This window comes from Drosophila santomea, chromosome 2R (genome assembly GCF_016746245.2).
Source record: "Drosophila santomea strain STO CAGO 1482 chromosome 2R, Prin_Dsan_1.1, whole genome shotgun sequence".
In the NCBI taxonomy this organism is placed as follows: Eukaryota; Metazoa; Arthropoda; class Insecta; order Diptera; family Drosophilidae; genus Drosophila; species Drosophila santomea.
The window spans coordinates 2988438-3004589 of record NC_053017.2 but is presented as its reverse complement, the minus strand read 5'-3'; the positions used below and the strand labels follow the sequence as shown (position 1 = coordinate 3004589).

The 16152-nt window shown below is 39.2% G+C and overlaps 1 protein-coding gene across 1 annotated transcript; it reads left to right on the top strand.

Moving 5' to 3' along the window:
• The first annotated feature begins 4794 nt into the window (after window positions 1–4794).
• Window positions 4795–6115, top strand: LOC120444783. Its single transcript, XM_039624722.1, has 3 exons — window positions 4795–5724; window positions 5796–5957; window positions 6008–6115. Exons 1-3 carry the CDS (start codon window positions 4795–4797, stop codon window positions 6113–6115), a joined length of 1200 nt encoding a protein of 399 aa, XP_039480656.1.
• Window positions 6116–16152: the final 10037 nt, after the last annotated feature.

Genomic DNA, 16152 nt, shown 5'->3' with positions numbered 1-16152 from the left:
TAAAGTATATATATTCTTGATCAGGATCAATAGCCGAGTCGATCTGGCCATGTCCGTCTGTCCGTCTGTCCGTCCGTATGAACGTCGAGATCTCAGGAACTACAAAAGCTAGAAAGTTGAGATTAAACATACAGACTCCAGAGACATAGAAGCAGCGCAAGTTTGTCGATTCAGGTTGCCACGCCCACTCTAACGTCCACAAACCTCCCAAAACTTCCACGCCAACACTTTTGAAAAATGTTTTAATATTTTTTCATTTTTTTATTTGTCTTGGATTTGTCCTTTTACTCTACGAGTACTTTTTGCCGCGCCCAAAGACCGCCCAAAACCGCCACTCACACTCACTTTGGAAAAAGGTTTCAAAAAAAACTTTTTGCCACGCCCACAACCTCTAACGCCTTTTAACGCCCACAAACCCTCAAAAACTGTTAGTGGTGAAGTCTCTCCTATGCACTTCCACTGGTTGAGTAACGGGTATCAGATAGTCGGGGAACTCTAATATAGCGTTCTCCCTTGTTTACAAATAAAATGTTGCTCTTGCTATAGTTGTTCCCTTGTTACTGCATTTCAAATTGCTGGTCATAAAAGTGTACGATTATTGCTTTCTCATTTTTCATGTTTGCCAATATTAATAAAGTTATTTTTCATACGAAATTTGAGTCATTGAATAAATACGGACGTATCGCGATCCCTGTTCAACATACTAAGGATATGCCTCCCAAAATTGTATTAAAATCCGGTGATGGAATCCACCCCGAAAAAAAACACGCGAATTGCAATGGAAAATCACATTTAATCGGTCGCCAGCAGCGTATACCAGTCATAACTCTAACCGGTTCCAGGACATAACCAAGGCTGGGACACGGACATGAACGCAAATCCGTAGAACGATGGACATCGACGATGGTATTCCCATTGTTGTAGTGTTGGAGGTTTTGGGACAATTGTCAGGCAATAAATCGATGTGTGTAGGGCTGTAAATTTTTGGCGGATGGCCGATGAAAAAGTGCATATTATGCAATTCGGCAATACGCCAAACATGTCGACCTACGCATGACCACCCCCCTTTTGAAATCCATCCCTTTACCAGACCACCCTCGACCCCATTGCACTGCAGCGGAAACGGAAGCGCACACACAAGTTCTTCTCTTCTCTCTTCTTCATCTTCGGCCTGCAACATCGCTTTGCATATCAATGAAAATGCATAAATTTTTATGCGCCCTCAATTTCACTGGCGTTTTTTCCTTCTGCGCGATGCCTGTTCGGTTGCACTCGTTGCATCCTTGCCCAATCCTGTCGTCCATCAAGGGGCATAAATCAGTTTGGAGGTAGCGGCCGGGCGTAAGGAAAAAAAGATTTACCAACACGTAACGTAGCGTAGCTCCGGAACTTTTTGAATAAAATGGACCCACCCTCGGTAGATCAGTTTTTTGGGCATCCTCTTTGATGAAACATTACCCATGCACCAAGCCAAAAACACTAAAAATACCAAAAATTCATCAAGTTTTCCTGATCACTCGTCCAACACGAGCTGGATCTCCATCGGCCCGCATCATCGTTGTGCGTAACACGGTTTTTAAAGCTAGGGTAAACCAGGGTAACCAGGGTAAGCAGATATCCAAAGATATGTAATCTACGGCAAAGACTGCTTAGTATCTGATCAAAAATAAAAGAAGGATTTCGATCTTCAATTATACCTGAAAACAAGATAAGATAAATACGTGTACTGCTTTAAGTATAGGAAATACTAAAATTAAATACTAAAAGGGGAAAACGCTATAGTCGAGTTCATTGACTATCAGATACCCGTTACTCGGCTTGTGGAAGTGCGAACAGAAAATTTTCATTTTCATTTTCATTTTTCTGGCATATTTATAGAAATACTGAAATAATATAATTAAATATAAAACAAAAGAGAACGCTACAGTCGAGTTCCCCGGCTATGATATTTCAAAACTAACAGTTTTTGGTGGTTTGTGGGCGTAGGAGTGGGCGTGGCAAAAAGATTTTTGGCAAATCGATAGAAATTTAAAGTGTGAAAAAATATTAAAAAACATTTTTCAAATGTGGGGGCAGCTTTGGGCGGTTTGTGGGCGTTAGGGTGAGCGTGGTAGCTTCGGTCAACAAACTTGCGACTTGTCCCTGGACTCCGCTTCCTAAATCTCATTCTTCTAACTTTTATAGTTCCTGAGATCTCGACGTTTATACCGACGGACAGACGGACATGGCCAGATCGACTTGGCTATTGATTCTAATCAAGAATATATATAACGGGTGTTTTTTTTAGAGGTATAGAACTTTAAATTGCAATAAAACAACGATGGATTATTCGATTGACATGAATTTTATTGACATGAAAGATAATCTTGTGGCATTACATTTTAAATATGATTTCTGGCATATGACCGCCACGGCTGGCTCGGATGTAGTCCAATCTGGACGTCCAATTTGCAATGACTTTTTCCAACATATTTGGCCGTATATCGGTCACCAAACGTGTCTTTCAATAAATCGATTGTGGCACGAGCTGTGTGACACGTTGCGCCGTCTTGTTGGAACCACAGCTCCTGGACATTATGGTCGTTCAATTCAGGAATGAAAAAGTTAGTAATCATGGCTCTATACCGATCACCATTGACTGTAACGATACGTATTCCGCACAGAACCATTATTTTCGAAATAAAATTGCACTATTTGCAAGCGTTGTTCAGGCGTGAGTCTATTCATGACGAATTGCCAAACCAAACTGAGAATAAATCACTTGACAGCTGTTAAATCGGTCGCCATCTTGAACAGTAATGCCAACTTAAAGTTCTATATAAAAAAACACCCGTTACTTTATATGGTGGGAACCGCTTCCTTCAGCCTGTTACATACTTTTCAATGAATCTAGTATACCCTTTTACTTTACGAGTAACGGGTAAAAACATAAAGTCATTATCGCTAAAATATATATACTCTTTTCGTAAAGTTGAATGTGTACGCATACTTTATCTGGCAAGTGAAAATACTTTCGCAAATGTCCCATTTAATGTGTTTCAATCTTTATACTGAAATACATTCATGATCGGCAAGGTCATATTTAAGTTGTTTGACTAAGTTGATTTTTTTAAATTAAATATATAGGTATACAAAGAGTAATCATTTTTACAAACAGTAAATTTATATGAAAAAAAAAATTTTTTTGAAATGTTAACTATTTTGTTGGGTATCTGCCTCGCATTTGTGTGCGCGGAATGTGTGATTATTTTCGTTATTTAAATTTCAATTGCTTTACTTTAAGTAATGTATATATATTCAAGTTTGCCATTACCAAAGAATTTAGATATTCTGAAAAGTGCTAGTAAACACCAAAACCACTATTTAAAATTTAAGATTGCGCGAGGGAAGATTTTTACTTAGCAAATGACGCCCGTGTGTTACGTAGAATGCAATCACAACCCCTCTTCTCAACAGATCTCAATATGGTACACCCGTTGTTTGCCTTTTGCGTCTCGCAAAATCAACACGGTAGGCGGATGAAAGAACGGCAGCTGAGAGCTGAAATCTTACACAGCTGGCAAATATTTAAGTCTGGCAAACGCCGGCAACGGCTTTTTAATTGTTTCTAATTTTTAATGTTGACATGGCGGTATTGAAGCGTCACAATACATCTGTTCCACGAAGTGTTCTTTCGTTTGCCGACATGCATTTTTATCGTATGTTGACACACATGTGTATACTTTTTAGTGTTGCCGGAATCTTTTCTTTATGTAGTCTTTTGGTTCTATTAACTGTTAGAATTTCTAAATGAAGATCAACACTAATTAAACACAATTTTGGAATAAAAATATAGTTCCTTGAAGACGAAGCTTATTACAAATTTCATTGTAATTATAGTTAAAATATCTTGATTTCGAGGAATGTTTTAAGAAACTGGATGCGTAAAGCATAGTCTGACTTGGGATTTCGATTTTTTAAGGTTTGTATAAATTGCTAATTTTTTCCAATTTCCCAATTTTGACTATACGTTCTCCCTTTTTATACCCGTTACTCGTAGAGTAACTACGAATTTTATTCTCGATCAAATAAATTAAGGTTGCGGTACCGGTGGTACGAAATACAGATTTTTCGTATAATGCTAGATATTTTTCCCATCAAAAAATGAAAAATAATTTTTTTTGGGCGCCAAGGTCTAAATAGAGGCGAAAACATAAATAGTAGTATAAATAAAAATAGTATATTCTTGATCAGGATCAATAGCCGAGTCGATTTGGCCATGTCCGTCTGTCCGTCCGTCTGTCGCAAGTTTATTGATCAAAGATGCCACGCCCACACTTTTGAAAAATGTTTTGATAGTTTTTTTTTTTTTTGTATTAGTCTTGTAAATTTCTATTGATTTGACAAAAAACGTTTTGCCACGCCCACTCTAACGCCCACAAACCGCCAAAAACTGTCAGTGTTAAAGTCTCTCCTCTCTATCAGATAGTCGGGGAACTCGACTATAGCGTTCTCTCTTGTTTTATAGTAAACTGGTTGGCCTTATCAGAACTCAGTATGTTCCATTACTAATGTTCCACAACGGCATAAAATTAAACTTTCACATTTTTAAAGCCCCTGCTAAAAATGAATTACTAAAAAAGCAATTTTATTTGGACTTTGCCCGGTTTTTGGCGATAATTACTGTAGTTCGTCGCAGCTCGATAGCCAGATACGATCTCAAATTTGATTTACCGTTAAGCTTTGTTGCCCCATAACCAAACTCATCAGTATTATTCCGGTCGGCAAGTGTGTAGCTTCGAAAAATAAATTAAAATGAATAACTCCCGTATTTTAAAAACAACAAACGTTGTGCTTCTAGTTATGGGTTATCAAAGGCATTGGTTTGAAAAAAAGTCGCATAGATTCCGATTTTTCCTTCCCAGTGTAGTTTACATCTTTGGCCTCGGAGTGGTTTATGCCGCGTGCTTCTCCCAACATTTCGATACGTCGTCATCTACACTAAATGTTTTGCAAGATATATCACCTTTTTTATTTGGATTAATCAGGATGCAGCTTATTTTGGGAGCAAAAGCATTTCTTTATGTGATCTATTCTTCGGTGAAATCTGTGAGTGCTGTTAACTCCCTGTTGAAAGCTCTACCAATTAGAAATTCCGAATTTAAAAAAGATGAGGGCCTGGCCTACGTTTTGATGTGTTCAACCTTTTGGATACTCTGCTGTTTCGTGATCTACATAGCATATGAAATGAAATTTGAGCCACCTCCCGTGCAAGATGCTATGCTTGGAATGGCTCTATTCTTTCCTCATCTTATTTTAGCTGGGTCACTGAGATTGTACATAGTATTCTCTTGGTTGAGTCGAGGACAGCTTAAAGAGCTTAAGAAAAATGTAGAAGAGGAGTTTAGTGCCAATTTGACGAAGGACACTGCGAATATTGCTTCCACTTCTGTTACTGTTTCCACGAAAAGCTTGGAAAATTTAAAGACAAAACTCGAGATTCTGGGAGCCAGTTTTTTAATTTTTGTCCAGACTTTAAAATATTCTATGATGTTTCTTTTTGCCTTGTACGCAAACTGCCTTTTGGGAGGAATCTATTCCTTTACATACTACTGGAATACTTGGTCCGTTTTGTTCGACGGCCGCCAGCGAAGAATCTTCTATGCGGCAAATGCCTCCATATACGCCTGTATTGTCAGTGATTACATCTGCCTGATGGTTGTTTTGATTATGATGGAGAACGAGGTAAAATAAAGATAATACTGATATTACATTTTTTGCGTAGATAATAAAAACCAATAAAAACAATCCCTCAGCGGCGAAACTTTATTGAGGCTATAGGTTTCTTGCTGGCACAGAGGAAATTGTTATCAAAAAAATTCAGACCTATCGCAAAAGATTTCAAAGGTGTTTTAGAAACCAAATTTTGTTGTAAATTTGTTGGGCCTTTTCAGTTAAAAATCAGTTACGTCAGTTTGGTAAGTTTTTAGGTTTGATCAAGAATAGCTTTTACACAAGGTCCTTGTAGATGATATGCGTTCAGATGATAATAATAACATTGATTGTGGCTATTCGTCATCTGAAAGACGAAATTTTGTTGCTAAAAGAAGAGTTTAGCAGCACAGAGGATAAATAATAATATATTGTTTACATGATGTGCTCCATATAATTATATTTTTGTCTCCGTATTTTTGCTGTCCACGTCGGTAAGTTTATATTAATTACCATTATATGCAAACTTAATCCATAAATTTATTTGCTTGCCAGATTCAAACAGGAAGGAACAACAAAACACGATTAAGTTGCTAATAAAATGGTTTAAGGGAAATGTGTGCGGTTTCGCTAGAGATGAGCAAAATACTGTAATACGCAGCTTCCTGAATAAATTAACCCCTTGATAAGACGGAGGCGAAAGACTATGCATACTAACTAGTATTTTTTTATTTTGAATGTATTTCTGAACATTAAAATATATTAACATCACTTAAAATTTTAATAATTTCCTTTTGCTCTTCTGCTTGTATGATTACGAACCTAAAATTGCCACCCAATGCAACCGTATTACCAATCATTCATTGTGATATAACTCGCAGAATGTCCGTAAGTAAACATAATTTGCATTTGAAAATTTACATAATATTTACTGTGATGCCAAAAGCCATTCAACCAAACAACCCACTCCCGACCAAGCTGGGGCACCAACCAGGTTCATGCAAGCAGGTCTATGGAGATGCTGATGAGCAGATAAATTCATTAGGCAAACCAGTAAAATTGTTCAACTAGGGCGACGACGATGCTGGGGCGAAAAGAATGTGGGGCTTGAAGGAGTGGCGGACATTTGGCTCAGCTGGCAGGGCAAACGGCGTAGGAAAACCAGACGACCGCAGATCTTAAGTTTTACCCATGCGGCTTGAGTTGGCAGTCACGTAGTCGGAGTTTCCTGGCAAAGCGTTACTAAATACAAATTAAACAAATCCATAAATAATGTTTAATAATATTAACAGGGATATTAGCCGAAACTACATACATATACTCCTTCTTGGGTGCTACAGATGCTCTCTCTTATTGCACTCAGCAGTATATGTTGGTGCTATAAAACCCTAGACCCCAAATGCATTCCATTAGGCATGTTTCGTGGACATGTGGCCTGTGGCAACTGTATGTTTGCCTGTTCAGAAATTTTATATGTACAGGGGTGTAAACACATTTCTAAAATTATGACTTATTATACCCGTTACTCGTAGAGTAAAAGGGTACACTAGATTAGTTGAAAAGTATGTAACAGGCAGAAGGAAGCGTTTCCGACCATATAAAGTATATATATTCTTGATCAGGATCAATAGCCGAGTCCATCTGGCCATGTCCGTCTGTCCGTCCGTATGAACGCTGAGATCTCAGGAACTACAAAAGCTGGAAAGTTGAGATTAGGCATACAGACTCCAGAGACATAGACGCAGCACAAGTTTGTCGATTCATGTTGCCACGCCCACTCTAACGCCCACAAACCGCCCAAAACTGCCACGCCCACACTTTTAAGAAATGTTTTGATATTTTTTCATTTTTGTATTGGTCTTGTAAATTTCTACCGATTTGCCAAAAAACGTTTTGCCACGCCCACTCACGCCCACTCTAACGCCCACAAACCGGCCGTAGCTGCCACGCCAACACTTTTGAAAAATGTTTAGATACTTTTTCATTTTTGTATTAGTCTTGTAAATTTCTATCGATTTGCCAAAAAACTTTTTGCCACGCCCACAAACCGCCAAAAACTGTCAGTGCTGAAGACTTTCCTTTGCACTTTCACTAGCTGAGTAACGGGTATGAGATAGTCGGGGGAACTCGACTATAGCGTTCTCTCTTGTTTCACTTTTGTGTCTATCGATTTGCATAAAAATATGTGGCACGACTACATTTGTCTTGCTTATTGTTGATCTGAATAGTCTACCTGATACCCATTACAGTCGGGATAGGGAATTATTTTAATGGTGTTAATGATTTTGTGGTTAGTGGGGATATGTGAAATCAGTAATCCATTTGCTGTTTTGGTGGTCAATCTAAGTTTTTCAGGTTGTTAATGCTTTCTAAATGGTCGAAATTGAGTAAATATAGGTTAAAAAATTGACGACGTAATAGTTGCAGGCCAATTTTGATGTCTTCTGCAATTAGGTCTATTTTTATACCCGTTAATCATAGAGTAAAAGATTTGTTGAAAAGTATATAACAGGCAGAAGAACGTCTTTCCGACCATATAAATGTGGTCCCAGGGTTCCGTTTAATGACAATAACTCCTGCGACGACATTGTAATATTATTTAGCAAACATTTTTGTACAGTTTACACATAGTTTACATATAGTTAAGGGGGGAGATACCTATAGAACTTTCAAAAAAAAATTTTTTTTTTTCATTTAATCGAAAGATAAAATGTTTAAAAATATTTTCCCAAAATTTCGTTAAGCTGCGATAAATATTTTTCGAGATAATCGACCCGAGAGAAGTAAAGTCCGGTTCCGCCCCCGCGAAGGAAGCGCGGACTGCGAGAAGGGAGGCACGAGCCGTGGAAAACGAATTTTATGAAGAATCCGAGGGTCTAATATACGGCGCGGGTATTACTGATTAATATCAACCAAGATTAGTGACAGTCGCGATTGGTAAGTTGAACAGAAAATGTTTTCTCTTGTACAAAAACTTTAAAGCTCGTTTTCTCAAAACTATGTTTTACAATACGGGCGTCACGATTACGAGAGAACTATTCAATCAATTCACTTAAACTAAACGGCATTTAATAAAGAATTCGATATTCAAGTGCGTGACAGAGCGATATTTTTAAAAAAATAGCTATTTTATAGTTTTTTAAGTATTATTATATCAAAAAACACGGGTAAAAATCGCACTTTTCAGGAACTCATGGTTATATATGTCTAATTTTTCGAAATCATGAAAATCCCTCTACTACGCACTTCATTAAAGCTTTCTCATTATAACAAAATCTTTTTTTTTTGTTTCAGATGAAAAGTTTAACCAGGAAGTTGACGCCCGCAGAATTTGTCACCGTGACTGGATCGGTCATATTTCCGCCATTTTGTTTTTTTTTTTTACAAAAAATTTTTTTGTTAAGCTAAGAGATGCCACTAAATATATACATAACAAACTTGACTCGCTTTGTTTTCAATTTCCCGGAATCCAATGGAAAAGACCTAGGCTTTTACTAGCTTTGCGTAGGTATCTCCCCCCTTAATTGCTCTCGTTAATTATAATGATCCCTATTCTCTCCATTTGTTTAATGCTCTCACGTTCTCTTACATTCTTAAAATCAACGACCACTCCGTCCTTCTGGCTTGTTTCCGATTCCTACATTCGGCCCTCATGAACTCGGCTACTTCAGGCTCATCTTCGACAACATTGGCACCACGATTTTATGCAGTCTTTCCACCTTACCGTTACCACGAGACACACCTGTAGCAATCAATAAATGTAGGATCTGCTGTTTTTCGCAGTATTCCTTGAACAAATGTTACGGAACGCTGCACCTCGGTCTGACACAAACTTGTACGCAAGAACCTCCTCTACTCCAGTACTCCGAGTCGGATACAACCAAACGTACTTCGAGAATGCATCCACAATGACAAGTATGTGGTTGTACCTCTTTTTGGTGATCTCCATCGGTTTTACTTGATCTAGGTGATAAGTTCCGAGTGGTTTGTCTCTCCTATCAATTGGATTGAGATATCTCTCCTGTCTTCCTGCTGTTCCGTTTACTAAATTGCACTTAACACAACTTCCAGCTACTTTCAGCACCTTTCCACTAATAAGATTTCTCCATCAAATCCTGTGTCTTCTTCGCAGAAAAATTACCTTGCCTACGAGCAATCTGAATGATTTCAGTTTCCATTTCAGATGGAACGACGATTAGCTCTGTATCTGGGTCCTTAAACAACATTTGATTTGCAATGTAATAATCCTCATGCCCCTTTGTTTCAACTAAAATTCTGACTGCCTTGACACAGTCATCTGCTAACTACGCTTCCCTTAGGTTATTCATAACGGTTTCTGAAACTTTGCAGAGCGCGTCTACATGCCTCATCTTCTTTTCTGATCGATTTTCGATTTCGTAGTCATAGCCCTGTAAAAACATTGCCCACCTAGCTACTCGCAACGGAACTTCTTTCTTTTTCATCGTCATTGCAAACGCGTTACAATCAGTGACAAACTTGGTTCACAGGACATACACACGCCATTTTGTCAGTGCGCAATGACTGCTAGACCTTCCAATTCGTATGAGTGATATTTTTTCACACGGCTTGTCTTTTGGCTTATGCACATGACGGGATGTAAATGGCTGTCTCCTCGATTCTTTTGCAACAGGACTGCACCAAAATTAAATTTATACGCGACCGTGTGTATCTCTGTAGCCAACTTCGGATCATACAGTTTCAAAACTGGTTTACTGATCAAAGCTGCTTGGTCTGATTGGTCTGACAAAGGCTTAGCTATGAACGGGAATTGACTTCTACCGGAAAATGGAAATAGCCGTTGGTTAAAAATGTTCCTTCCTTCTAATTTCTTAAATCACGCTGTCCATCGAAATCATTGGAAAGTGGACCCTAACAATCTTCTCGTTCAACTTGCGATAGTTGCCGCAAAAACGTTTCTTTCCATTCTTTTTCGCTTCAAGAACAATAGGTGCAGCGTACTCCGAAGTACTAGTATTAATTATCTTTTGCTCAAGCCACTCCTGAATCTGCTCGTCTACTACCTTCTGCTTTGTATAAGAAATACGTCGAGCCCTGCTCCCCATCTTGGACCGGCTTTTTAAGTCCAGTTTATTACTCGAATTGCTGTCGTCGTATGCAAAAGAATTATTAAAATTCTATTAAAGGAAAAGTGCACTCAGATCCAAAAAAAAGCAAAAGCGATAGAAAACATTCGACAGAGGAAACTTTTTAAAACAAGAGAGAACGCTATAGTCGAATTCCCCGACTAATTGATACCCGTTACTCAGCTATTGGAAGTGCGATGGAGGGACTTCAACACTGACAGTTTTTGGCGGTTAGTGGGCGTTAGAGTGGGCGAGGCAAAACGTTTTTTGGCAAATCGATAGAAATTTACAAGACTAATTAAAAAATGGAAAAATATTAAAACATTTTTCAAAAGTGTGGGCATGGCAGCTTTGGGCGGTTTGTGGGCGTTAGAGTGGGCGTGGCAACATGAATCGACAAACTTGCGCTGTCTCTATAGTCTTTATGCATAATCTGAACAAAAAAATAAAGAAGCTCAGGCCGAACCCAAGACTCCTTGCATTTACTAATAATAGCAACTCTGTCAGCTCAAAAAGAGGTGGAAGCTATAACCAAGGTTTCATCCTGGCTGAGGCTGTCAGAAGCACTATCTCATACGGCCCAACGGTCCCTAATTTAGATCAGCTGAGACTCACCAACCCCACAGAGACTTGGGTCTTGGGAAAAAGTTTCTGGCCCTGGAATGCACCATCCGGGATATAAACTTGAGAATGGACAAAATGTTCAAACTAATAGAGGAGACTGTGGAATCTAACAAGGCTTTTAGAGAACTTGTTCAGATCCTTATATCACGGACATCAAACCAATCAATTACTCAATGACTCAACTAATTATAAAAATCGGATTGTGGAATGCACGTGGACTAGCTAGGAACGCTGAGGAACTTAAGCTTTTCCTAAGCATGCAAGATATCGACATCATGCTTGCCACTGAAACACACGTGCGAGAAGGACATCGCATCTATTTACCTGGTTACTCCACCAACCACGCCGTCCACCCCAGTGGAAACAGCAGAGGCGGTGCTACTGTCATTTTTCTCCTCCTACACACAGATAGCTCCATCTGCATTCGATTTTTTTGTATCCAAAGGCTACTCTATCAACACTTTGCACGATCTGACATCAGACCACACCCCTCTCCTGGCTGATCTATATGCCTAGCCGCTGAAAGAGCCTGAACGCTGCCGTTTTCTAGCTCCTGGTACTAATGTTGAAGCTTTCAAGGATCACCTGTCTGAACTAATCGACTTAAACATGGAAATTCAAGGGACAGAAGGTATTGACAACGCCATTAACTTATTTATGGATAACCTGAAAGAAGCAGCGGCACATGCGGCACCGAGTACTCCACGCAATGCCCAATCCTTTATCCAGCCGCCCCTGACTTCTGTAACAGTTGACCTCCTACGCCTTAAACGAAAAGTCAGAAAGGAATTTTCCAGAACAAGAGATGCTCATATCCAACAGATCTACAGAAGGCTTTCAAATCGGCTTCAGTGCTGACCCACAGAAATCAGCACCAGATAGACAACCTTTTAGAGAACATGGGTACTGACTTCTCCTCAAAATTCTCCCTGTGGAGAATCACGAAAAGGTTTAAGTCTCAGGCTTCTCAAAAATCCGCTATAAGGAGCCCTTCTGATGGCACACCACAGGACAAAGCAGAAGTGTTTGCAAGCAACTTGGAACAAAGATTTAAGCCGCCCGCATTTGACGATGCGAATCATTGTCGTCTGGTTGCGCAGTCTCTCGAAAGGCCATTTCAAATGGCACTGCCCGCAGATCCTGTCACCCTCGACTAACTGAAACAACTTATTTTCTTGCTGAAGCCAAAAAAAGCCGAGGGACATGACCTTCTTGACAAAAGGACGATTAAAATCCTACCAGATCAAGCTCTTCGGTTTCTGGTACTAATTTTTAACAGAGTTTTACTTAAGGGCTATTTCCTAAAAGTCTGGAAGGCTGCAAATATAATCCTGATACTGAAACCAGGGAAAAATCCGACAGAGGTAGAGGTCGATCAGCCTCCTCCCCTCGCTGGTAAAATTATGGAAAGGGTTATTCTCAACAGAATGCGTGACGTTGAGGCTGTATTATTGGCGATACCTGACTTCCAATTTGGATTCCGGACTCAGCAGGGTACCCCCGAGCAACTCCATAGAGTTGTTATTTTTTCGCTAGAAGCCCTAGAATGGAAAGAGTATGCAGTAGCAGCTTTCCTGAACATTCAACAAGCCTTTGACAGAGTGTGGCATCCTGGACTCCTACATAAAGCAAAACAAATACTAACACAGCTGTACCAGCTTATAATGAGTTTTTTGCTAGGACGAACATTTGGCAAGAGTACCTGGATGCATTTCAGAATTGGGCTTAAATGTGGAACGTCTGCATCAACGCTGACAAATGTGCAAATGTTACTTTTACCAACAGAACAAAAAGCTGCAGCGGCGTCTCACTTAAAGGAAGAGTGCTTGACCACAAATCATTCTACAAATACCTCGGAGTGATCTTGGATAGAAAATTACTATTTGGAAGGCATATTACGGCGATACAGCACGCTTTCAAGACCAAGGTCTCTAAAATGTCGTGGCTAATTGCTGCCCGCAACAAACTTTCCGTCGCCAACTAGGTCAGAATCTACAAGAGCATATTAGCTCCTGGCCTATTCTATGCCATACAGGTGTACGGGATCGCTGCCAAATCGCACCTCAATAAAATTCGGGTCCTCCAGGCAAAAACGCTGAGGAAGATCACGGGCGCTCCTTGGTACATGGGGACCAGAGATATTAAACGCGATCTGAAGGTGCCAAAAATCGGAGACAGGATCCAGGAGTTAGCGAGGAAATATAACGATAGGCTAGAAGCCCATCCAAATAGCCTAGCGAGGCGACTAAGCATCGCAGCCCAAATTCATCGGACAAGAAGAAGACTAAAACGCCACCACCCTCAAGACCTGATTAACCGGGACTTGACTTAAACGTTCTAAATGTGAATCTTATTTTTATTCGTTATAATCATCCATTTACTTTAAAAACAAGCCAATCCTTGCAATCTTTTTAAAAACTTAGATATTAAGGAAAAATCGTTTAAAGTATTTCAGATTAGATTAAGTTGTCCAATAAGGGTCATAGTACGCTAATCCAAATAAACAATTTTGTTGAAAATCTTTTACATCGACTAGCGCCCTGCAGCTCTTCTACACTATGTACTTCAACTCCAGGCCTAAAATCGTAAACACGCTTGTTGGCCATTACATTAAGTTCTCCTGGTTGGCAACAAACTCCACCTTGCATTGAGCCGCCCTATGTCCTGGTTGCTTGTATCTATAACATTTGTTATCTCTTTTTAGACCATCTCTTTTTATGTGTGACTCGTCCCCACAGCTGAAACATTTCCTAACCTTTTCAACGGCTTGAGGTAAATCTTTTTCACCTTTAATGAAGTGAGAGTCATACCTGACTTGCTTTACAGATGATCGCATTTTCTGATTTGCTTCCATTTGAATTTTCAACTGTCCTATAGTTTTGGCTTGGTATAATAACGCCTTGGTTCCCTTGGAATCTGTAATACCTTGGATAAAGTATTTAATCAAGCTCTAATCATCTAAATCAATCGGCTTTGCCAATTCCATTAACGCATAAAGGTACTCGTGTAAGGATTCGGCCTTATTCTGCTGTGGGTTACCAAGTCTACAATGAACATCTACAATGACACCCTCACACCAAATTCGTCAAGCAATGCGGTATTTAAAGTTCTCCAATCACGAACAACACGGTGACTACGAACAAAAAGCTTTGCCGCTCCACTAAGTAATTGTTTCGCATATATGAACACCTGCAACTGACTCCATTCCAACGTAAGTGCACACTCTTCAAGTTCTTCGATCAACTGATTAATGTCTAGAGAACTAGTTCCTGAAAACTGTGACAGACTTCCTCCACATCCTTCAATGTGACCTTCCCGAATTAGGAATTTCGACCTGGCAATTCTAGCCACCTACACTTGTATTCCGCCTACGCTCAACATTCCGATATGCCTGCACATTATTAGATGTTACGGATGTTAAAGAGTCACCTACCTCTTCATCATCATCCACTTCGATTTCTTTATTAACCGAATTCAAGCCATAGTGAACAAACAGCATGTTTTGCAGTTCATGTTTTCTTCCATCTCTGCTTAGTCTTAATTCTGTTAATTTTTCTCGTAAATCTGCAAATAGCAGTGTCAAAATGTCCTGCCTGGTCATTATACCCGTTACTCGACGAGGGTAACTAAATTCGTTGAAAGTATGTAACAGGCAGAAGGAAGCGTTTCCGACCATATAAAGTATATTCTTGATCAGATCAAAAGCCGAGTAGATCTGGCCATGTCCGTCCGTATGAACGTCGAGATCTCAGGAACTACAAAAGCTGGAAAGTTGAGATTAAGCTTACAGACTCCAGAAACATAAACGCAAGTTTGTCGATTCATGTTGCCACGCCCACTCTAACGCCCATAAACCTCCCGAAACTGCCACGCCCACACTTTTGAAAAATAATTTGATATTATTTAATTTTGGTATTGGTCTTGTAAATTTCTATCGATTTGCTAAACAACTTTTTGCCACGCCCACTCTGCCCATAAACCGCCCAATGCTAACACGCCCACACTTTTGAAAAATATTTTGATATTTTTTCATTTTTGTATTAGTCTTGTAAATTTCTATTGATTTGCCAAAAAACTTTTTGCCACGCCCATTCTAACGCCCAAGAATCTAGTATATAACGGATATAATAACGTTAGAATAGTATAACAATATAAAGGTAATGTTTATCAAATATAAGAGATTAAATCCAAAATATGCCACTCGGCCCAAAAATACAGCTTACTCTATCAAGAAATGCTAATTTAAAACAAGAGAAAACGCTAGAGTCGAGTTCCCCGACTATCTAATACGCGTTATTCTGCTGGTGAAAGTGCGAAAGACATATGTTGTTTATTTTTACCGTATTATTTTTATGTAGTGTACCAAAACGAAATTTTAAAGATGAGCCTATTATGTCGAATAGTCCAGATTTCTGCCTATTTTGCTAATGAATAGTTATGCCATATAATTCATTCCGTAGTTTATTGTACAAATATTTAATTCTGGTCGTGTCTGTGATTTTGTTACCAAAAGATTAAATGATGACATCGATTTCTGTTATTCAAATTGAATTGCTTGAGAATAGTAAAAAGCCAAGGTGGCATCAATAGCGGAATCGATTTGGTCATTTCCGTCTGCCTGTATGTATAAACGTCGAGGTCTCAGGAACTATTAAAGCTAGAAAATTGAGTTCCCCAACTATCTGATACCCTTTACTTAGCTAGAGGGAAGTGCGAAGAAAATAATTCAATA